This window comes from Cherax quadricarinatus, chromosome 72 (assembly GCF_038502225.1).
Source record: "Cherax quadricarinatus isolate ZL_2023a chromosome 72, ASM3850222v1, whole genome shotgun sequence".
NCBI classification, from domain to species: domain Eukaryota; kingdom Metazoa; phylum Arthropoda; class Malacostraca; order Decapoda; family Parastacidae; genus Cherax; species Cherax quadricarinatus.
The window spans coordinates 20,786,894-20,812,012 of NC_091363.1; the positions used below are offsets into that span (position 1 = coordinate 20,786,894).

The 25,119-nt window shown below is 42.0% G+C and overlaps 1 protein-coding gene across 1 annotated transcript in view; it reads right to left on the reverse strand.

The window, feature by feature from the left end:
• The window catches only part of LOC128701378 (venom protease-like), a 229,374-nt gene that overhangs the window by 34,022 nt on the left and 170,233 nt on the right, over positions 1-25,119 (reverse strand). The window contains exon 5 of the mRNA XM_070100470.1: positions 2,752-2,855. Coding sequence (XP_069956571.1) covers positions 2,752-2,855 — 104 coding nt within the window. The remainder of the gene's footprint in view (positions 1-2,751; positions 2,856-25,119) is intronic.

The following is a 25,119-nucleotide window of genomic DNA, read 5'->3' on the forward strand; positions in this document are numbered from 1 at the left end:
CTGCAGGGTGTGTAGGTGAAGATTCAAATTCAGATGTTTATTTCTCTGTAAAGATTACAATGGGTGATTTACATGTTCTAAAACAATAATTGCAAAGAAGGCCACTAGCATGCCTAGGCATTTCAGGCAGACATAATAATCCTTACTCTATACGTATTACAAATTACAAATGATTAAATGGATTTACAATAGTGAGGTAGTTCAGAATATTTAAGAATATAACAATTTGTAAAATTAGTAATGGGAACACACTGGTTCTAAGCAGTCACATACCCACAACTTTTATGATGTGCATGGGAAACAAATAAATGTTGTGTTTATGGTCAGCAGGACAGTGTGAACAATAGTTCACAATCCGTGTCTAGAGAAGTGCCCCCTCACGCCACTCCTTGGGCTTACCCTGTGTGTAGTGTACAGTGACCCTTCCCCTCTTCTCATAATCCCTCACCCTGGGCTTTCCCCACCAAACTACCTACCCCTCCACCATTCAACTCCCTTGCCTCATCTACCCAACTCCCAGCAACACCCCAAATGTAGAGGGTACTTTTCCTCTCCCAGCCTCAAGCCCCATCAGGCCAACATGCTGGAGCCAAATGCCCATGATGTCACAAGATGTGCCTAGTTCCCAGGAACTTCCACTACAGAGCCAGTGCCCCTGAATTCGACCGCGAGGCAACTGTCAGGTGTGCCACAGGAAGTGTGCACTCAGTCCCTCAAATCTCTATATCTGTGCACACACTGGATGTCTAGGCTCCCAGAGAGCCACAAGTGGGAACAACCAACCACCCCTCCCAGCAGACAGAGCTAACAGCTACCATGACTTCACCTCCACAGAGGACCTGGGATCTGCATTCAAATTACAAATTAATGTTCACCAGGAGGCTGACACAACTCCAAAGCAGCTCTCTCTCGGGCTGCTAGCAAATTCGCTGACCTCTTGGGGAGGGACAATGGTGTCCCTGCAACAGCAGATTCTGGCACAGCCTACTGCTCTTTGCAATGGCTGTCTGGTTGTCCCACCAAGGAGGGACAAGCACTTAGCAACATCTGTTATTGGGGCAATAAATGGATTCCTTAGAATGCTTATTACTTTCTGATAGATATTCATTGTCTTCTATTTATCATTGTATTCCAAAAGATTGATAATTAATTTTTGAGAGTGAAATCTATTATAATTTAATATTTTTCATATGTTTTTATATCATAATTCTTGTGGTCTACTCATTCTATCTTCATCATCTTTTATATGTCATTTTTATATATTTCTTATCTACCACATTTGATTTTATATATTAATGTAATATTACTGATAAGGTGACAAAAGGGCCCCAATGGAAATAAGTCACTCTGTCTGACTTTTTTGGGTTATCCCAGGTTCTGTACACATATGATGCTATGTATGATCTGTGTAACTGTATTTGTGTATACCTGAATAAACTTACTGCTTTTCATTGGAGGGGATGCTGCATCTCCTTCTGGGTCTTTTGTTTTTGTAAGGAGTGATTTTCATGTGCAAATTTGATAATCCGTCTAGGATTTTTCAAAGTGTATATTATCGTGTATCTTTCACATCTTCATTCCAGGGAATACAAGTCAAGCGATTTCAGTCATTCCCAGTAATTTAATACAAATCAATGTACTTCATCCATCCCAGTAATTTAGATGCTTTATCATACTTGTGTGTGCTGTGAAGGGTCTCTGTACATTCACCAGGTCAGAAATATTGCCTGCCGTTAGTGTACAGCAATATTCCATCCTAAAGAGTAGAAGCGATTTGAAGAGAATCATCATGGGCTTGGTATCCCTAGTTCTGAAGGTTCTCATTATCCATCCTATCATTTTTTCTAGCAGATACATTATTTTGATCTTTGAAAATGAAATCTGCCATTATCACGCCCAGGTCATTCGCAATAGTTTTTCACTCTATTCTGTGGTTGGATTTTGTTTTATACTCCGATGAAAATTTCTTCAAGTTATCCATGTCTGAGTAATTGAAATTTCTCTTCACGTTTAATGATTTGGTTGATATCCACTTGGAGTCTTGCATTGTCTTCAGTGGAGGACACTGTCATGGAAATTCAGGTGTCATCCGCAAAAGAAAACACAGTGCTGTGGTTTACATCTCTGTCTGTGTCAGATTTGAGGATGAGCAACAGGAGGGGGGGCGAGTACTGTGCCTTGTGGAACAAAGTTTTTCACTGTAGTCACCTCAAACTATACTCTGTTTACTATTACACTCTGTGTTCAGTTTGTTAGGCATTTACAGATCCATCTACCAACTTTTCCTGTTATTCCTTTATCTCGCATTTTATGTGGTATTACACCATGGTCACACTTGTCCAAGGCTTTTGCAAAGTCTATGTATACTACATCTTCATTTTGTTTGTTCTCTAAAGCATCAAAATCCTTGTCATAGTGGTCCAGTTGATGGCACAGCCATGAGCGACCTGCTCTAAACCCATGTTGTCCTGGGTTGTGTAACTGATGGGTATCTAGATGGGTGGCGATCTTGCCTCTTGGAACCCTTTCAAAGATTTTTATGAAATTGGAACCTAACACAAATAGAAAAAAATTACCCTTACTATACATAGCTACTTAAAATTAACAAACCGAATAACTAATTATATGCCAATATCGTCTTGGGCCTTGTGCTAGCTATTAATAATATAATTAGAACACTAGTCTGTTTTAAGACTGAATGAATTAAATTCTTACTGTATTTACTTTCATAAAACAAAAAATTCTACTTACGTGGCGAGAACACAGTGGAGAGCAGACAGAACCCATCGGTCACTGATGAGAACTCCAGCATAGAACCACCTTATTTCCTTGCCGTTCTTTTCCCCAAGCAGAGCCTGTGTGACAGGATTTATGTACTCAGTTGTGGTTGCAGGGGTCGAGACTCAGCTCCTGGCCCCGCCTCTTCCCTGATCGCTACTAGGTCTTCCCTCTCCCTGCTCCATGACCTTGATCACACCTCATCTTAAAACTAGATATAGTTCCTGCCTCAAAAATTGACTCCTGTCTGGATAACTTTCCAGCCCCATCCCCAAGCATCTTGCTGCTTGGTGACTTCAGTCCAAGACACACAAAATGGAAGAATGTAGCAAATAATGTAGCAGCAGGAGAAAGCTGGTAGGCCCATATGTGAGAGAATGGGTCAGTGTGCACCACATAAAAAAATCCTACAGCACACAGTGCGTAATGAGAAAAAAAAACTGACCTTTTTTTTGGATTAAAAAGCCAACTTTGAGGTGTATTTTCGTATAGTATTTATTGCTGTATTCGCGTTTTCATGGTCTTAGGTGATAAAATGGAAAGCATATTACAGAAATAGAGATGATTTTCATTACTTTGACGATGAAAACGACCTTGAAACTGAGCTCAAAGTAACAGAAATGTTCGATTTTTACCAATGTTCAGGAGTAAACAAATCACACCACACGTCTAATACTCGTCAACTGGGGAGTCTGATATTCTTTCACTAGTGCACTTATGTTATTTATACCATTTTTACAATAATGCAGTAGTCTGCATAACAGTAAATTTTGTATTTTTCTGTATGAATAAAAAATCAAAATAGAAAGCAATAATAATATAAGAGGGGCCTACAGATGTGACTAATGAACAGAGGATATGTTATTTTAGTGCCAAGAATGTCTACATTGTTTATTCTGAACCCTATTTTGAAGTTGGCATCTTTTTTAATTTGCGTGAAATTGGCCAAATTGCCAATTTCTGACCACTTTATTGGGTAGTTCAAATTGGTAAATAGGCGGTTTCTTGCACTCAGCTAATAGATAAAATGGAGTTCTAAAGAAATAGCTATGAGTTCGGTCAACTAGAACAATGGAATTGGCTGAAAACAGGGCTCAAATTCGGCGAAATTGCCGATACGCAGATGTCCATATGTCGCTGAGACTGCTAACTTTGCGGGAACGTAATTCCCTGAGTTTTCGACCAAATTTCAAACTTTTGGTGTCATTACCATCGGGAAAAGATTCTCTATCATTTCATAAGATTTTTTTTTTTTTTTTTTTTTCAAAAATTTATCGACATAGAATGACAGTTTCAGAAAGGGGCCTGCGACAGTCAAAGGGTTAAGTATGCTATGGAGAAGGAGCTTTGACACAGGCGAGATTCCACAGTCACTAAAAACAACAGATATAGCCCCACTCCATAAAGGTGGCAGCAAAGCAGTAGCTAAGAACTATAGACCAATAGCTTTAACGTCCCACATCATAAAATTCTTTGAAAGAATTCTAAGAAGCAGGATAGCAAACCACCTGGACCCCAAAAATTGCACAACCCAGGGCAACATGGTTTCAGAGCAGGTCGCTCCTGCCTTTTTCAACTGTTTGACCACTATGATATGGTCCTAGATGCACTGGAAAACAAACAGAATGCGGATGTAGTATACTTTGCAAAAGCCTTTGACAAGTGCGACCATGGTGTAATAGCACACAAAATGCATGCTAAAGGGATAACCGGCAAAGTAGGGAGATGGATCTTCAACTTTCTAACCAATCGCACACAAAGAATAGTGGTAAACAGAGTTAAATCGGATGCTGCCATAGTGAAGAGCTCTGTCCCACAAGGCACAGTATTCGCACCTATCTTGTTTCTTATTCTCATATCTGACATAGAGATGTAAACCACAGCACTGTATCATCTTTTGCAGACGATACTAGGATCTGCATGAGAGTGACATCCATTGAGGACACGGCAAAGCTCCAAGAAGATATAAACCAAGTTTTCCAATGGGCAACAGAGAACAATATGATGTTCAATGAAGACAAATTCCAAATACTCTGTTATGGAAAACTGGAGGAAATAATAACTGGAACTGAGCATACTAGAAACTCCAATCACACAATAGAGTGGAAAAGTAATGTGAAGGATTTGGGTGTGGTAATGTCCGAAGACCTCACCTTCAAGGACCACAACAATGCCACTATCACATCTGCTAGGAAACTGATAGGATGGATAATGAGAACATTCAAGACAAGAGATGCTAAGCCAATGATGATCCTTTTTAAATCACTTATTCTTTCTAGGCTGGAATACTGCTGCAAATTAACATCCCCATTCAAGGCAGGTGAAATTGCAGAGCTAGAGAATGTACAGAGAATCTTTACTGCACGTATAAGTTCCATCAAACACCTTAACTACTGGGAGCACCTGGAGGCACTTGACTTGTACTCACTAGAGTGCAGGCGAGAGAGGTATATCATAATCTACACCTGGAAGATTCTGGATGGACTAGTCCCTAATATGCACACAGCAATCGCTCCATACGTAAACAAAAGACTTGGCCGGCAATTCAACATACCCCCAGTGAAAAGTAGGGGCGTCACTGGTACACTAAGAGAAAACACAATAAGTGTCCAGGGCCCAAGACTGTTCAACAGCCTCCCACCAGCAATAAGGGGCATTACAGGAAGACCCCTGGTTGTCTTCAAGAGGGAGCTGGACAGATACCTAAAGACGGTGCCGGATCAGCCGGGCTGTGGTTCATACATTGGATTGTGTGTGGCCAGCAGTAACAGTCTCATTGATCAGGCCCTGATCCACCAGGAGGCCTGGTTGTGGACTGGGCCGCGGGGGCGTTGATCCCCGGAATGCCCTCCAGGTAGACTCCAAGTAGACTATATCGCTTGCCAGACTATTCCACTTCCTAACTACTCTATGACTGAAGAAATACTTCCTAACGTGTATGTATGTGTGTGTGTGTGTATGCACGCATAAGTAACATATGCCTCCCTTCACCCATGTTTTCCCAATTGGTGTTCCCCCATGCCCACGATGCCAGCAATGTCACAAGGTTTACCTGGAGAGGGTTTCAGGGGTCAACACCCCTGCAGCCCAGTAGGAGACCAGGCCTCATGGTGGATCAGGGTCTGATCAAACAGGCTGTTAATTCTGGCAGCACATAAACTGACATACAAACTGCAGCAGGGCTGATTAGGTACTGACTTCAGGTGTCTGTCCAGCGCCTTCTTGAAGACAGCCAGGGGTCTATTGGTAATCCCCCTGAAGTATGCTGGGAGCCAGTTGAACAGTCTTGGGCCCAAGACAATTATTGTGTTGTCTCTTAGTGTACTCATGGCATCCCTACTTTTCAGTGGGGAATGTTGTATCTTGTGCCAAATCTTTTGCTTTCATAGGGAGTGATTTTTGTGTGTTGGTTAGGTACTAATCCCTCTAGGATTTTCCAGTGCATCTTTCTTGTCTGTGTTCCAGGGAATATAGATCAAGGGATTTCAACCGTTCCCAGTAATTTAGGTGCTTTATCGTAGTTATGTGTGCCATGAAAGTTTTCTGTACATTCTCCAGGTCAGCAATTTCACATGCCTTGAAGGGGGTGTGCAGAGTTCCCAAGGGCATAGCCAACATTGTGGACCTCATCCACAAGGCATCATCCAGGTGTGCAACCAGAAATGTGTACTCAATCCCACAAGTCTCAACATCTGTGCATGCAATGAGTGCCCAGGTTCTTGGAAGGCTTCTACTGGGAAGAACTAACAGCCCCTCCCAGCAGACAGAACTGACAGCCACCCTGACTTCACCTCTACAGAGAACCTAAAATCTGCAATCAAATTAACATCTACCAGGATGCTGACACACTTCTCCAATGCAGCACACCCTCAAGCTGCTAGTAAATTCACTGACCTGAAAAAAGTCAATGATGCCCCTGAAATCAATGGATCCTAGCACAGTCTACTGCTCTCTGGCAATGCCTGTTTGGCTGTCCCACCTGGGAGGGACAAGTCCCTGGCAACATCTTTTATTAGGGCATTAAATGCATTCCTGAGATGGCAACCTCATCCATCTTCCCTTTAGGGAGACAAACACCTGTTGGGGAAATGTTAACAACAGAACATCTGTCTCCAAAATTAGAGCCCAAATTAACAAAAATATAGAAGGGGGAAATGCTGCTGGAGCAGTGAGGCTTATAACCGGTAAGGATACCATTGCCCCTAAGGACGTCATTACAACACAAGCTCTGAAGGACAAACATCCACCCAGAGCTCCCAGTACCAACATTGACCTCCCTGACAGTGCAGCAGGTGAAGAACATTTAGCCCTACAGGATGCTTTTTGTGTATAAAGCTGTCATGCCATTTCCACAGGGCTCAGCAGGGGGTTTCATTGGTTTAAGGCCACAACATTTAAAATAAATGCTCAATCCAGCACTAGGGGATATTTCATAGAGGATGCTGTCTGAACTTGCCAAATTTTCCAATGTGTCCAGGCCATTATGGCCACTTTTTGGTGCATCACTATGTGCCCTCCAGAAAAAGGATGGAGGTATCAGGCTCAGTGCAGTTAGCAACACCCTTCAGAGTGAGAATAGAGAGTTAAGAGGTTGCTGCAATGTTGAAACCAACGTAACTCGCTTTTGGTATTCAACAAGGCTGTGAAGCAGCTGCCCATGCAGTATGAGTATACATCAGTAACATGTCAGGTGATATTATTATAATCAAAAAGAAGTGCTGAACGTGCAAGGGTCTCACAGCTCTGTCGGGCAGGCCTCTTCAAGGGGGGCTCCTTGTCGTGGTGAAGATACTCTTGGTCTGAGGAATTAGACCTGTTGGTCTCCTTCCTCAGACTGAACCTAATTACCCCCCAATCCCCCCTTCCCTATCCCATCCTCCCCTTTTCCTTTCCTCCTCCTCCTCCCCACCCCTCCCTTTTGCCCTTCCTCTTTTTGGCCTTTGGGATTTTTCCCACAGGCACGCTAGTTCCTAGGTAGGGGAAAGGGTACCAGGGTCCATCCCATTCCATTGAGATTCTTGGCGGTGGTGTAGTTTGCCGTAGAATCTGGATTGCCTGGGGATGTCACAATCCCTCTCCGGTCTCCCAGGGGGCGGCTTTGGGTGTCTTTCGGGTGAAGGGTGTATATCTGGAGGATGCCTTTCGGATTCCGGGGGTGGTGGCCAAAGGAGGTATGCTTTGTGGCGGATATCCGGCCACCCTCTCTTTTGTCCACTGAGGTAGCTCGGCAGATGTGAGGTTGCTATCCCAGATTGCTAGTTTACTGGCATGAAGGGTAGGGTATAGCATGGGTTCCATGCTGTATCTGCGCTATTTGCACGGAGGCGGATTTCTGGCCCTTTCATTCGTCCTAGGAACTATTTTTCCCTAGTGCCCCCTTATTTTATTCTTTTTTTTTCTTTTTCTTTTCTTTCTTTTTTTTTCTTAAAAACAGAAAGAAGTAACCTAACCATGGAAGCCCTAGTCCGTGAACCTGCTACCCCTGGGCAACTCCTTTATACCACACCTCATTTTTTGACCACTCTTCAGCCACTCCTGATACCCCTGTACCTCTTGCTGGTGCCTTTTCATCACCTGCTTCAGGTACCGGGGTTTCGACTGACTCTTTCGATTTGTCTGACCTCCACTCTTCTTTGACTATGCTTCCGGCTTCTCCCTCTACGGTGCAGCAATTTTCGAATCACCGACCCATCCCATGTCGGACCAACTCTGGTCCCACTCGTAAATGCCAACGACAATTGCCTGATGATGATAATACTTCGCCGCCTTCTCGTTCTACTCGGAAAAGATCAACATGTCCTGCGCTCCCTTTCCAAGCTCAGTTTCAGAATGCACAATTGACTAAATTCTTTAAGACCAACTTCCTCTATTGCCTATCATTCTGACCATAGTATTGGCAAAGCGCTCCTATGCCATGTTGGTAGAGATATTTCCTTTCATGCTCTTAAGAGCTGTATGTGCATCGTCACTGTCCAGAATGCTACCCAAGCTCATGATCTTTCTCTTCTTTCACATATCGATACTATTCCTGTCACTATCGAAAAACATCATTCCCTCAATACCTGTAGTGGTACTGTCATTCTGCTCCATACAGTGGTCTAACAGAATTTCCAGACATGTGGCAATGACATTCTCAAATAGCTGGAACTCAAAGATCTCCCAATCCTCAAGGTAGACACTTACGTCCTTCCTGCCCGCGGGTGGAGACACTACCCTTGCAATGTGGCTCGATTAACTTTCAACAGTCGTGAACTCCCATCCTCTGTTTATGTAGCAGGACATAGGTTACAAGTTTGAAAGGTGATCCCTACACCGCAACAGTGTAGAAATTGCCGGCAATTTGGTCACCTAGCGAAATATTGCAGATCCATGGCCGAATGCCCAGTCTGTGGTGTCGATGACCATTCTAATACGTCTTGTAGTCACCCTCCCTCTTGCCTTAATTGTCATGAGGCTCACCCTTCGTACTCTCGCCGTTGCCAGGTCTACTTGAATGAGCGTGAAATCCATTTCTTCAAAGAGGCAGAAGGTCTCCCTTATGCTATGGCCATTTCTCATCTCTGCCTCCAAGGGAGACTACCCTGTGTTTCCTGTTCTCGTGTTTCTGAACATCCCCCCCACTTCTGGGGTCCCATCTTCAGCCTCCTCTGTAGCTACCCTTCCCATAGTCACTCCTGTATCTAATTCTTTTGCTGTCCTGGGCTCAGACATCCCTACTTCAACACCTCAGTCTGTTCTGACGTCTTTGAGTTCTCCCTCACAAGCCCCGGTATAGACGAGACCTTGTACGACATCTTCTACTAATCGCCCCTCTACTTCTCAGAAGTCCAAAAAATCCCCTTTGCTCAAATCTTTGCCCCCTCCTTCCCTTCTTCCCCCTCCACATTTTACCTTTCCCGACTCTGTACCTGGTTCTTTCCCTCTCACTGGCTCTATTACAAGTGTGGAGGTTCATCCTCCTCCTAGTTCTGTACCTTTCTACCCTGTCCCCTCCCAAGTTTTCCAAGTTTCTCCCTCTTCTGCCGCCTTCCAGGTTTCTGCCTCATCTGTCCCCTCCCACACTTCTTCTCCAGTTCCCAACATGCTTTCATCCCCCCCTACTTTAGTACAGTCCATCACTATCCCAATCTTTACTCACCCTCCTCCTTCTATCTCCAATATTGTCTCCCATACTACATATTTGAATTCAGAAATATTTGAAGCTATTTCAGAATATATTGCAGAGACTAAAACTTCAATGGACACTGATCCATCTCCTGTTCCTTCTTTTCCCTCTCCTCCGTCTCCACAACTCCATTCTTCGTAATGCTCCATTCCTTCGCTGATTGAACGTTTTCCGATGCCACTGCACGTAGACTTTTCTAACCCCTCTAGTCTGTAGGTGCCCTTGCCTGCGGATTCCTGGTATTTTCCTCATTGCCAATCATGGCATATTTACAGTGGAACATCCGCGGCCTCACTGGTAATCGGAGTAAGCTTCAGATGTTGCTTTCCCGGTTTTCCCCTGTTGGTGTTTGCTTACAAGAACCAAAATTACACTCAGCTGTTTTCCAACCCATCACAAGCTATAATTTATTGTATTCTTTGGATGCTTTTTCGGATGGGACCTTTAATGAAAGTGCTCTTCTTCTATGGAATGATATTCTGTACCGTCAACTATTTGTTCATACCTCACTGCATTACACTGCAGCCCGTATCAACTTGAATAAGCGGTTTACAACATGTTCTTTACATCTCTCTCCTTCTCGGGCATTATCTATCCCAGATTTTGCCTGGTTTCATCCTTACCGCCACCACTTCTGTTACTTGGCGATTTTAATGCCCACCATTTCCTCTGGGGGGTCTTATTGTGACTAACATGGCATTCAGTTGGAGGCTTTTCTCGCTTCTCACCCCCTCAATGCTTTAAATACGGGTACTCCCACCCATTTTGATCCTCGTACTCATACTCTCTCTTGCATCGATCTCTCAGTCTGCTCTTCCTAAAGTGCACTAGACTTTACCTGGTCTGCTCTACCAGACTTCCATGACAGCGATCACTTTCCAATCATTCTTACTTCTCCATATTCACCACCTCTTCGTAGGCCTCGCTGGCAATTTGATCGAGGAAATTGGGACCTTTACTCGCAACTAACTGCTTTTAGTGAGGTTCCTTCTTCATCCTCCATTGATGAGCTTTTACACCTCTTCTCTACATCGGTTTTAACTGCAGCTTCTCATTCTATCCCCCAAACCTCAGGCAGGCATTCTCAGAAGTGTGTGCCATGGTGGTCTCCTACTTGTGCTCGGGCAGTACGTTTGAAATGCGCTGCGTGGGGCAGGTACCGGTACAATAGAACCACAGAGAGACTTCTTGATTTTGTGTCATCGGTGATGCTAAACGCACTTGCTGGCGAGATTATGTTTCCACCATCACCTTGTCTTCCTCTATGAGTGCAGTCTGGAAAAAAGTACGGAAACCGAGTGGTAAATACTCTCCTGATCCGGCTCCTGTTCTGCAAGTTACTGGTGTTGATATAGCAAACCCTCTTGACATTGCCATTGAAATTGGCAATCACCTGGCCCATATTTCTCAGGGGCTTCATCTACGCCCATCGTTTCTTTCCTCAAAGTCTGCCAGAGAGTTAGCACCCTTGGACTTTTCTTCTCTCATTGAAGAACCATATAATGTGCCTTTTACACTTCAGGAACTGGAGGCGACACTCTCAGCTTGCCGATTATCGGCAGCTGGGCCTGACGACATTCATATTCGAATGTTACAACATTTACATCAGTCAGCTCTTGTACTCCTCTTACACCTCTTCAATCTTATTTGGTCACAAGTTGTTCTCCCCAGCTGTGGAAAGATACCATTGTTCTCCCTTTCTGCAAACCTGGTACTACGGAACATGATGCCTTCCACTATTGTCCCATTGCTCTTATCAGTGCAGTTTGCAAAGTGATGGAACGTCTGGTAAATCAACGTTTATGTGGTATTTAGGGACACACAACAGTCTCTCCACTAGTCAATATGGCTTTCGTAAGGGCCGATCTACCATAGACTCCTTACTCTGCTTGGATACATGTGTTAGTAATGCCTTCGCGAATAACCAGTCAGTTATTGCCATATTTTTTGACCTTGAGAAGGCATATGATACAAATTGGAGGTAAAATATTTTGGCCCAAGCCCACTCCTTAGGCGTCCAAGGCTATCTACCCTCCTTCCTTCAAAAATTTTTAACCATGTTCGGGTTAATAATGTGCTCTCCCTGGACTTTGTCAAAGCTGAGGGTGTCACCCAGGGATGTGTTCTGGGCGCAACACTTTTTCTCCTTGCTGTAAATGATTTGGCCTCTAGTCTTCCATCCAATATTTGGTCATCACTTTATGTTGATGACTTCCCTATAGCTTGTGCAGGCACTGACTGTCACCTTATTACAGTTTCTCTCCAGCATGCGGTCGATGTGTTTCCAATTGGGCCACCTGGACCTGGAGTTTACCTGGACAGAGTTCCGGGGGTCAACGCCCCCGCGGCCCGGTCTGTGACCAGGCCTCCTGGTGGATCAGAGCCTGATCAACTAGGCTGTTGCTGCTGGCTGCACACAAACCAACGTACGAGCCACAGCACAGCTGATCAGGAACTGACTTTAGGTGCTTGTCCAGTGCCAGCTTGAAGACTGCCAGGGGTCTGTTGGTAATCCCCCTTATGTGTGCTGGGAGGCAGTTGAACAGTCTTGGGCCCCTGACACTTATTGTATGGTCTCCTAACGTGCTAGTGACACCCCTGCTTTTCATTGGGGGGATGGTGCATCGTCTGCCAAGTCTTTTGCTTTCGTAGCGAGTGATTTTCGTGTGCAAGTTCGGTACTAGTCCCTCTAGGATTTTCCAGGTGTATATAATCATGTATCTCTCCCTCCTGCGTTCCAGGTAATACAGGTTTAGGAATCTCAAGCACTCCCAATAATTGAGGTGTTTTATCTCCGTTATGCGCGCCGTGAAAGTTCTCTGTACATTTTCTAGGTCGGCAATTTCACCTGCCTTGAAAGGTGCTGTTAGTGTGCAGCAATATTCCAGCCTAGATAGAACAAGTGACCTGAAGAGTGTCATCATGGGCTTGGCCTCCCTAGTTTTGAAGGTTCTCATTATCCATCCTGTCATTTTTCTAGCAGATGCGATTGATACAATGTTATGGTCCTTGAAGGTGAGATCCTCCGACATGATCACTCCCAGGTCTTTGACGTTGGTGTTTCGCTCTATTTTGTGGCCAGAATTTGTTTTGTACTCTGATGAAGATTTAATTTCCTCATGTTTACCATATCTGAGTAATTGAAATTTCTCATCGTTGAACTTCATATTGTTTTCTGCAGCCCACTGAAAGATTTGGTTGATGTCCGCCTGGAGCTTTGCAGTGTCTGCAATAGAAGACACTGTCATGCAGATTCGGGTGTCATCTGCAAAGGAAGACACGGTGCTGTGGCTGACATCCTTGTCTATGTCGGATATGAGGATGAGGAACAAGATGGGAGCGAGTACTGTGCCTTGTGGAACAGAGCTTTTCACCGTAGCTGCCTCGGACTTTACTCTGTTGACGACTACTCTCTGTGTTCTGTTAGTGAGGAAATTATAGATCCATCGACCGACTTTTCCTGTTATTCCTTTAGCACGCATTTTGTGCGCTATTACACCATGGTCACACTTGTCGAAGGCTTTTGCAAAGTCTGTATATATTACATCTGCATTCTTTTTGTCTTCTAGTGCATTTAGGACCTTGTCGTAGTGATCCAATAGTTGAGACAGACAGGAGCGACCTGTTCTAAACCCATGTTGCCCTGGGTTGTGTAACTGATGGGTTTCTAGATGGGTGGTGATCTTGCTTCTTAGGACCCTTTCAAAGATTTTTATGATATGGGATGTTAGTGCTATTGGTCTGTAGTTCTTTGCTGTTGCTTTACTGCCCCCTTTGTGGAGTGGGGCTATGTCTGTTGTTTTTAGTAACTGTGGGACGACCCCCGTGTCCATGCTCCCTCTCCATAGGTTGGAAAAGGCTCGTGATAGGGGCTTCTTGCAGTTCTTGATGAACACAGAGTTCCATGAGTCTGGCCCTGGGGCAGAGTGCATGGGCATGTCATTTATCGCCTGTTCGAAGTCATTTGGCGTCAGGATAACATCGGATAGGCTTGTGTTAATCAAATTTTGTGGCTCTCTCATAAAAAAATCATTTTGATCTTCGACTCTCAGTCTGGTTAGCGGCTTGCTAAAAACTGAGTCATATTGGGACTTGAGTAGCTCACTCATTTCCTTGCTGTCATCTGTGTAGGACCCATCTTGTTTAAGTAGGGGCCCAATACTGGACGTTGTTCTCGATTTTGATTTGGCATAGGAGAAGAAATACTTTGGGTTTCTTTCGATTTCATTTATGGCTTTTAGTTCTTCCCGCGATTCCTGACTCCTAAAGGATTCTTTTAGCTTAAGTTCGATGCTTGCTATTTCTCTGACCAGTGTCTCCCTACGCATTTCAGATATATTGACCTCTTTTAGCTGCTCTGTTATTCTTTTCCGTCGCCTGTAAAGGGAGCGCCTGTCTCTTTCTATTTTACATCTACTCCTCTTTTTTCTTAGAGGAATAAGCCTTGTGCATACATCGAGTGCCACCGAGTTAATCTGTTCTAGGCATAAGTTGGGGTCTGTGTTGCTTAGTATATCTTCCCAGCTTATATCGGTTAGGACTTGGTTTACTTGGTCCCACTTTATGTTTTTGTTATTGAAGTTGAATTTGGTGAATGCTCCCTCGTGACTAATCTCATTATGTCGGTCTGGGGCTCCGCGCATACATGACTGAACCTCAATTATGTTGTGATCTGAGTATGTTGTTTTTGATATGGTGACATTTCGTATCAGATCATCATTGTTAGTGAAGATGAGGTCTAGTGTATTCTCCAGTCTAGTAGGCTCTATTATTTGCTGGTTTAAGTTGAATTTTGTGCAGAGATTTAAAAGCTCGCGTGAGTGTGAGTTTTCATCAGAGCTGCCTCCTGGTGTTATTACTGCAACAATATTATTTGCTATATTCCTCCATTTTAGGTGCCTTAAGTTGAAATCCCCCAGGAGCAAGATGTTGGGTGCAGGAGCTGGAAGATTTTCCAGACAGTGGTCAATTTTTAACAGCTGTTCCTGGAATTGCTGGGATGTTGCATCCGGAGGCTTGTAGACTACCACAATGACTAGGTTTTGGTTCTCGACCTTTACTGCTAAAACTTCCACTACATCATTTGAGGTATTTAGCAGTTCTGTGCAAACAAGTGACTCTGCAATGTACAGGCCAACCCCCCCCCCCCTTTTGCCTGTTCACTCTGTCACATCTGTATAGGTTGTAACCTGGGATCCATATTTCGTTGTCCAAGTGATCCTTTATGTGGGTCTCAGTGAAAGCCGCGAACATTGCCTTTGCCTCTGCAAGCAGTCCACGGATAAAAGGTATTTTGTTTGTTGCTGGCTTTAGACCCTGTATATTTGCAAAGAAGAATGTTATCGGACTGGTGGTATTGTTGGTACTGGGGGGGGGGATTTTTTTTCCGGCATTAGCATCTGTATCTGTTGGTTTGGAGTGGAGGCCATCGACTGTGGTTCCACTCCAGGAATGCATGGGTTTAAATTTTCCAGTTCCAAAAATCACCAAATTACTTTCTCTAGATGCTCTGTCATCTCTGATCATCCTTTGTACCTCTCTGGCTCACGTATTACTGACTGATATGGTCAGGTCTCTAGGCCTTCTCTTTGACCGTAGATTATTCTGGAAACCTCACATTACCTCTCTGAAGGCAACTTGTCACATCCAGCTGAACTTTCTTAAAACCCTTGCTCATCTTTCATGGGGAGCTGATCGTCGAGCTCTTCTTCACCTACATTCAGCCCTCATTTTATTGAAACTCGATTATAGTGATCAGATCTATTCAGCAGCCTCTCCTACTACTCTCTTGGGCCTTAATCCCATCTATCACCAGGGATTACGTTTGTGCCTTGGTGCTTTTTGTTCTTCCCCTGTTGAGAGCCTCTATGCAGAAGCGAATATCCAATCCTTGTCTGATCGCCATGATGCCCATTGCCTTCGCTACTATGTTCACTCTCATGATCTCCACAATCCTTCCATATACAGTGGACCCTCAGCTAACAATGGCATCACCTTACATTAAATCCAGCATACGATACATTTTAACGCAAAAAATTTGCCTCGGCTAATGGTAAAAAACTCACACTATGCGATTCATTCGAGACGCGTCCACATGTGGCCTGAGCATGCCTCAGTTGTCCTGTGGGTGCCAGTGTTTACAAGCCAGCGAGTGCGGTCGCATCCACGCATACAATCGGAACGTTTCACATTATCACAGCACTTTTAATGATTGTACCTGCAAAATAAGTCGCCATGGGCCCCAAGAAAGCTTCTAGTGCCAACCCTGCAGGAAAAAGGGTGAGAATTACTATGGATATGAAGAAAGAGATTAAGGAAATGTGTACAAAGTGGCTTGAAGTGGAAACCTTTATGGATAAAAATCACCCTCACAAAGCTATTGCAGGCCATGCTGGTGACTATTACAATGACAATGTTGTGATCCACTTTAGACAAATCATAAAGGAACGGGAGGTACAGGCCTCTATGGACAGATATGTTGTGCAACAGAGATCCAGTGACTCTCAAGCTGGTCCTAGTGGCATTAAAAGAAGAAGGGAAGTAACCCTGGAAAAGGACTTGATACCTCAAGTCCTAATGGAAGGGGATTCCCCCTTCTAAACATTAACAACTTCCACACACACTCCCCTCCTCCCATCCCATCAATCATCACCAGATCTTCAATAAAGGTAAGTGTCAGTTTGTGTGTATTAAAATTAATATTTCATGTGGTAAATTTTTTTTTTTTCGTACTTTGGGGTTTCTTGCATGGATTCATTTGATTTCCATTATTTCTTATGGGGAAAATTAATTCAGCTAATGATAATTTCAGCATACGACGAGCTTTCAGGAACGGATTAATATCGTTAGCTGAAGGTCCACTGTATAGAATAGTCACTGATGTAAGTAGACATTATTTGTTCGTTGCCCCTGTTTGCTCCGTCCCTTTTCTCTTCTACTACTTCCCCTCATTTACCACCTTTCTATGTTCATGTAGCATCTCACTTTTCCCTGCCCCCCTGGGAAGTTCGAGCTGTTCGAGTCTGTTCTTTCTCACTCCCTTGCGTGAAAGCCAAATTGCCTACGGTAGCTTCCCGCTCTCTTTTTCTTGACCACTTCCATTCTCATGCCAACGCAGTGTACACAGATGGCTCTAAGTCTTCTGATGGTGTCGGATTCGCAGCAGTGTTTCCAGTGTCGTGCGAGGACATTTACTATCCTCAGGTAGCATTTTTACAGCTGAATTGTATGCCATTCTTGCAGCACTTATCCGTATTGCATCTATCCCTGTGTCATCATTTGTGGTTGTCTCAGATTCCCTTAGTCCTCTACAGGCTATACGAAAAATTGATACACCTCAGTCCCTAGTCCTCTGTATTCAACTTTGGCTATGCCATATTTCTACCAAGCATAAAGATATTGTTTTTTGTTGGGTCCCTGGTCATGTTGACATACAAGGCAATGAACAAGCAGACACTGCTGTGTGGTCAGCAGTACATGACCTACCAGTTTCATATAGAGGTGTTCCATTTATGGACTATTTTGCTGAAATAGCTGCCCACCTTCACACCCATTGGCAACAACATTGGTCCAATCTACTCGGTAACAAACTTCGTTCTATTAAACCGAGTATAGGGTACTGGCCGTCTTGTCATCAGTGTCGAGGTTGGGAGACTGCTCTCTCCTGTCTTCGCATTGGCCACACTCGTCTTACTCATGGGCTCGTGTGTATCTCATTGAGCGGCAGCCTGTTCCTCTCTGTCAGATGTGTCAGGTTTCAGTATCAGTTAGCCATTCTGTTAGACTGCCCCCTCTACCAACGAGCATGCAGAATTTACCTCCAACCTCATCTCCGCTCTACTACTCTCTCTTTACCTTCCCTTCATGCTGTTGGACCCTCCTTTAATCCTGACTCTCTCACTGACTTCTTGACAACAACTGAATTACTCCACAAACTCTGATGACGATACCTGTTGCACTCCCCTCAGCCCTTTCTACCTCAATCTCTTGCTACCCTCTGCCCCTGCACTATCCACTGCCCCACTGTCCTCCATAACCTACTAATTATCCTTCTTCCTTTTCTCACCTGATACCCTCGCTTCCTTCCTGCCCTGCAGAGCTGTATAGCCCTTGTGGTTTAGAGCTTCTTTTTTATTATAATAATCTGCCGGGCAGGGAAGGATGCACGGGTATCGGGCAGCAAGAGGGAGAGGGATGATTAATCAATAACTGATAAATAACTAATTGATAACAGTAACTAATAACTGGTAAGTAATTGATAAATTAATAACTAATAAATAATTAAACTGATAAATAATGACATAAATAATAAGTAATAACTGACTGATAATTACCTAATAACTGCCAAATAATGGATAACTAATTTATAACTGATAACTATTTGCTAAATAACTAATAGTTGATAAATTAAATAATTGACTAATAACTGATAAATAACTATTAATAACCAATACATAATTGATTAATAAACTAATTGATAAATAACTAATAACTGATTAATTGATAAATATTAACTGATAACTACAGTGGACCCCCGCATAGCGAACTTAATCCGTGCAAGAGGGCTGGTCGTTATGCGAAATGTTCGCTATGCGAATTAATTTTCCCCATAAGAAATAATGGAAATAAAATTAATCCGTGCAAGACACCCAAAAGTATGAAAAAAAATTTTTTTTACCACAAAAAAATGTTAATTTTAGTACACACAAACTGAAAAAGGCATGCACAATTACATGACACTTACTTTTATTGAAGATCTGGTGATGATTGATGGGATGGGAGGAGGGGAGAGCATTATCTTCTTACTGTTTAGAAGGGGAATCCCCTTCCATTAGGACTTGAGGTAGCAAGTCCTTTTCTGGGGTTACTTCCCTTCTTCTTTTAATGCCACTAGGACCAGCTTGAGAGTCACTGGACCTCTGTCGCACAACAAATCTGTCCATAGAGCTCTGTACCTCCCGTTCCTTCAAGACTTTCCTAAAATGGGCCATAACATTGTCATTGAAATAGTCACCAGCACGGCTTGCAACAGCTGTGTCAGGGTGATTTTCATCCATAAAGGTTTGCAGTTCAACCCACTGTGCACACATTTCCTTAATTTTTGAAGTAGGCACAATGGATTCCACAACTGGCATAGGCTTCTCAGGGTTAGCCCCAAACCCTTCAAAATCTTTCTTAATTTCCATACTAATTCTCACCCTTTTTACCACAGGGTTGGCACTAGAAGCTTTCTTGGGGCCCATGGTCACTTATTTTCCAGAAACAGCACCGAAAACACTGTAATAATACGAAATATTCCGAGTGTATGCTTGAATGTTACCGCGGAGGCTGGCTGGTAAACAATGGGACGGGCGGCACATGTGAGGCTGGCTGAGGCCGCACATTGGACGCGTCTCGGACGAAGGTCGCTGAGCGGGTTTTTGTCCACTATGCGGGGCAAAATTTTAGCGAACAAAGCGTTCGCTATGCGGATTGTTCGCTATGCAAGGCGTTCGCTATGCGGGGGTCCACTGTATTAATAACACAATTGATTAATAACTGATAACTGATTAATTAATAAACTAATAACCGATAAATAATTGCCTCTTAACTGATAAATAACTATTAAATAACATATGTGATTTGATAACTATTAAATAACTAATAATTGATAACTAGTAACTAATAAACTAATAACTGATAATTCAAATTCAAAGTTTATTCTCTATAAAGATTACAATGTTGAATTTACAGAATTGATAAATAACTAATAACTGAAAAAATAATAAATGATAAATAACTATTAACTAATACAAATTAATAACTGATTAAAAACTGATAAATTGACAACTATTAACTGAACTATAAAGTAACTAATAATTGATAACCTCTTCAAGGGGGTCTCCTTGGCGTGGTGAAGAGGCTCTTGGTCTGAGGAATTAGACCTGTCGGTCTCCTTCCTCGGATCGAACGTAATTACCCCCCAATCCCCCCCTCCCTATCCCATCCTCCCCTTTTTCCTTTCCTCCTCCTCCCCACCCCTCTCTTTTGCCCTTCCTCTTTTTGACCTTTGGGATTTTTCCCACAGGCGTGCTAGTTCCTAGGTAGGGGCAAGGGTACCGGGGTCCATCCCATTCCATTGAGGTTCTTGGCAGTGGCGTAGTTTGCCGTGGAATCTGGATCGCATTCTCAGAAGTGCGTGCCTTGGTGGTCTCCTGCTTGTGCTCGTGCAGTAAGTTTGAAACGCACCGCATGGGGCACATACCGATACAATAGAACCAATGAGAGACTTCTTGATTTTAAGCAGAAGCGTGCGATCGCTTGCCGTGTCATCCGTGATGCTAAACACACTTGCTGGCGAGACTGTTTCCACCATCACCTCTGCTTCCTCTATGAGTGCAGTCTGGAAAAAAGTGAGGAAATTGAGTGGTAAATACTCTCCTGACCCGGCTCCTGTTCTACGGGTCGCTGGTATTGATGTACCAAACCCTCTTGACGTTGCCATTGAAATTGGCCCTCATCTGGTCCGTATTTCCCGGGGGCTCCATCTATGCCCCTCGTTTCTTTCCTCAAAGTCTGCCAGAGAGTTAGTACCCTTGGACTTTTCTTCTCTCAGAGAAGAACAGTATAATGTGCATTTTACACTTCAGGAACTGGAGGCAACACTCTCAGCTTGCCGATCATCGGCAGCTGGACCTGACAACATTCATATTCGTATGTTACAACATTTACATCAGTCAGCCCTTGTAGTCCTCTTACACCTCTTCAATCTTATTTGGGCACAAGGAGTTCTTCCCCAGCTGTGGAAATCTGCCATTGTTCTCCCTTTCCGCAAGCCGGGTACTACAGGACATGATGCCTCCCACTATCGTCCCACCGCTCTTACTAGTGCAGTTTGCAAAGTGATGGAACGTCTGGTAAATCGCCGTTTAATGTGGTATTTAGAGACACACTACAGTCTCTCCGCTAGTCAATATGGCTTTCGTAAGGGCCGTTCTACCATAGACCCCTTACTACGCTTGGATACGTATGTTCATAATGCCTTTGCAAATAATCACTCAGTTATTGCCATATTTTTTGACCTTGAGAAGGCATATGACACAACTTGGAGGTATAATATTTTGACCCAAGCCCACTACTTAGGCCTCCGAGGCAATCTACCATCCTTCCTTAAGAACTTTTTAACTTACAGACATTTCCATGTTCGAGTCAATAATGTGCTTTCCCCAGACTTTGTCCAAGCTGAAGGTGTCCCTCAGGGATGTGTTCTGAGCACAACACTTTTTCTCCTTGCTATAAATGATTTGGCCTCTGTTCTTCCACCCAATATTTGGTCATCACTCTATGTTGATGACTTCACTATTGCTTGTGCAGGCGCTGACTGTCATCTCATTGCAGTTTCTCACCAGCATGCGGTCGACCGTGTTTCCACTTAGGCCACCACGCATGGGTTTAAATTTTCCAGTACCAAAACTCACCAAATTACTTTCACTAGATGCTCTGTCATCTCCGATCATCCATTGTATCTCTATGGCTCTCGTATTGTCGAACGTGATACAGTCAGGTTTCTAGGCCTTCTCTTTGACCGTAGGTTATCCTGGAAACCTCACATTACCTCTCTGAAGGCAACTTGTCACAGCCGGCTAAACCTTCTTAAAACCCTTGCTCATCTTTCCTGGGGAGCTGATCGCTGAACTCTGCTTTGCCTACTTTCAGCCCTCGTTTTATCGAAATTCGATTATGGTGACCAGATTTATTCAGCGGCCTCTCCTTCTACTCTCTCTAGCCTTAACCCCATCCATCACCAAGGATTACGTTTATGCTTTTCGCTCTTCCCCTGTTGAGAGCCTCTATGCAGAAGCGAATGTTGCATCCTTGTCTGATCGCCGTGATGCCCATTGCCTTTGCTACTATGTACGCTCTCATGATCTCCACAATCCTTCCATTTATAGAATGGTCACCGATATTAGTAGACATTCTTTATTTGTTCGCCACCCCTGTTTGCTCCGTCCCTTTTCTCTTCGCCTACATTCGCTCTTGTCTTCCCTTCAGTTACCACCTTTCTATGTTCATGTAGCATCTCACTTTTCCCTACCCCCCTGGGAAGTTCCAGCTGTTCGGGTCTGTTCTTTCTCACTCCCTTGCTCGAAAGCCCAACTGTCTACGGTGGCTTCCCGCTTTCTTTTTCTTGATCACTTCCACTCTCATTCTCATGCCATCGCTGTGTACACAGATGGCTCTAAGTCTTCAGACGGTGTCTGATTCGCAGCAGTGTTTCCGGACACCGTCGTGCGAGGGCATTTACTATCTTCGGCTAGCATTTTTACTGCTGAATTGTATGCCATTCTTGCAGCACTTATTCGTATTGCATCTATGGTAGTCTCAGACTCCCTTAGTGCTCTACAGGCTGTACAAAAATTTGATACATCTCACCCCCTAGTTCTCCGTATCCAACTTTGGCTATGCCATATCTCTACCAAGCATAAAGATATTGTTTTTTGTTGGGTCCCTGGTCATGTCGACGTACAGGGCAATGAACAGGCAGACACTGCTGCGCAGTCAGCAGTACATGACCTACCAATTTCCTATAGAGGTGTTCCATTTCTGGACTATTTTGCTGCAATAGCTACCCACCTTCACACCTGTTTGCAACAACGTTGGTCAACTCTGCTCGGTAACAAACTTCATTCTATTAAACCGAGCATAGGTTACTGGCCGTCTTTTTGTCATCAGTGCCGAGGTTGGGAGACCACTCTCTCCCGCCTTCACATTGGCCACACTCGTCTTACTCATGGGTATCTCATGGAGAGGCACCCTGTTCCTCTCTGTGAGCAGTGTCAAGTTCCAGTATTGATTAGCCACATTCTGTTAGACTGCCCTCTCTATCAATGAGCACGCAGAATTTATCTCCAACGTCGTCTTCATTCTACTACTCTCTCTTTACCTTCCCTTCTTGCTGATGGACCCTCCTTTAATCCTGACTCTCTCATTGACTTCTTGACAACGACTGATTTACTCCACAAACTCTGATGACGATGCCTTTCGCACTCCCCTCAGCCCTATCTAGTTCAGTCTCTTGCTGCCCTTTACCCTTTCACCATCCACTGCCCCATTGTTGTCCGTAACCTATTACTCATCCACCTCCCTTTTGCCACCTGATGCCCTCGCTTCCTTCCTGCCCTGCAGTGCTGTATAGCCCTTGTGGCTTAGCGCTTCTTTTTGATTATAATAATAATTAGCACTTTTTTATAATAATAACTAATAACTGATAAATATATAAAAAGTAATAAATAACAAATAACTAAACTGATAGCTAATAACCAATAACTGAAAATAACCAAGTGATAAATTCCTAATAAATAAATTAATTGATAACTGTTAACTGAACTAATAACTGATAAATAAGTAATTGATAACTAATTGATAAATAACTAATAACAGATAGCTAATAACCAATAAATAACTGATAACTAATAACTGATTAATAACTAATAACTGATTAATAACTAATAACTGATAATTGCTTATAATAACTGATAAATTACTAATGACTGATAACTAAAACCTGATAACTAATTGCTAATAACTGATAAATAATTGATAAATAAATTAACAATAACCATTAACTGAGAAATAACTATTAACTGATAACTAATAAATGATGACGTTTAACCGACAAAAACTAATAAATGATAACGAATTACTATTAAATAATTGATAAATTAATTGATAAATAACAAGTAAATAACTAGTTACTAATAAATTACTAACAGAAAAATATCTAATAAATAACTAATAAGTGATAACTAATAGCTAGTGAAGTAACAAATTACTAATAAATAACTAATGCATAATACCTGATAAACTAATAACTAGTGAGCAATAAATACCTAATGACTGATGAATAACTAATAACTGGTAAATAATTTATGACTGATAAGTGACAACTGATAAATAACTAATAAACTGCCAAATAACTAATAAGTATTTGATAACTAGTAACTAATTGATAAATAGCTAATAACTGATAAATAATGACTGATAAATAACTGATATGTAATTAATAACTGATAACTAATACTAAGAAATAAATAACTGATTAATAAATAACTAATAACTAATAATTAACTAATAACTAATATCTAAAAATAACTGATAAATACCTAATAACTGATAACTAATACCTAATAAATAACTGATAACTGATTACTGATAAATAACTAATAGCTCATAACTAATTGTTAATAACTAGTACCTTATAGAAGCTAATAACTGATAACTGGTATACAAATAATAACTGTTAACTGAAAAATAACTTAACTTATACATAATTGATAAATAACTGATAAATAACTAATAACTGATAACTAATAAGACCTGATAAACGACTGAGTAATAAATAAATACCTAATAACTGATAAATAACTAATAACTGCCAAATAACTAATAACTGATAAATATTTGATACTAGTATTTAATTAACTAATTGATAAATGACTGATAAATAACTAAACTAACAAATAAATTTGATAACTTATCTGATAACTATTAAATAGCTAATACATAAATATTTGATAAATATCTAAAAACTGATAAATAACTAGTAAATAAGTGATTGATAACTAATAAATAACTGATAACTAATAAAAAACTGATAAATAATACCTAATAATTGACAAATAAATAACCAAACTGATAACTATTAATAACTAATACATAATTGATAACTAATAAACTAATTGATAAATAACTAATAACTGATAAATAATTGATAAATATTAACTGATAACTATTAAATAACTAACAATTGATTAATAACTGATAACTGATTAATAAACAACTAATGATAAATAATTAACTCTTAACTGATAAATAACTTAAATAACATGTGTAAATTGATAAATAACTAATAACTATTAAATAACCAATAATTGATAACTAGTAACTAATAAACTGATCAATAACTAATTGATAAGTAATAGCTAATAACTGATAGATAACTAATAACTGATAAATTGATAGATAACTAATAACTGAAAAATAAATGATTAACTATTAACTAATACAAATTAATAACTGATAAATAGAAAACTATTAACTGATAACTATAAAGTAACTGATAAATAACATAATGACTGATCAATAATTAACTTATAAAGAACTAATTGCAAATAACTAATAACTGATAAATATCTAAT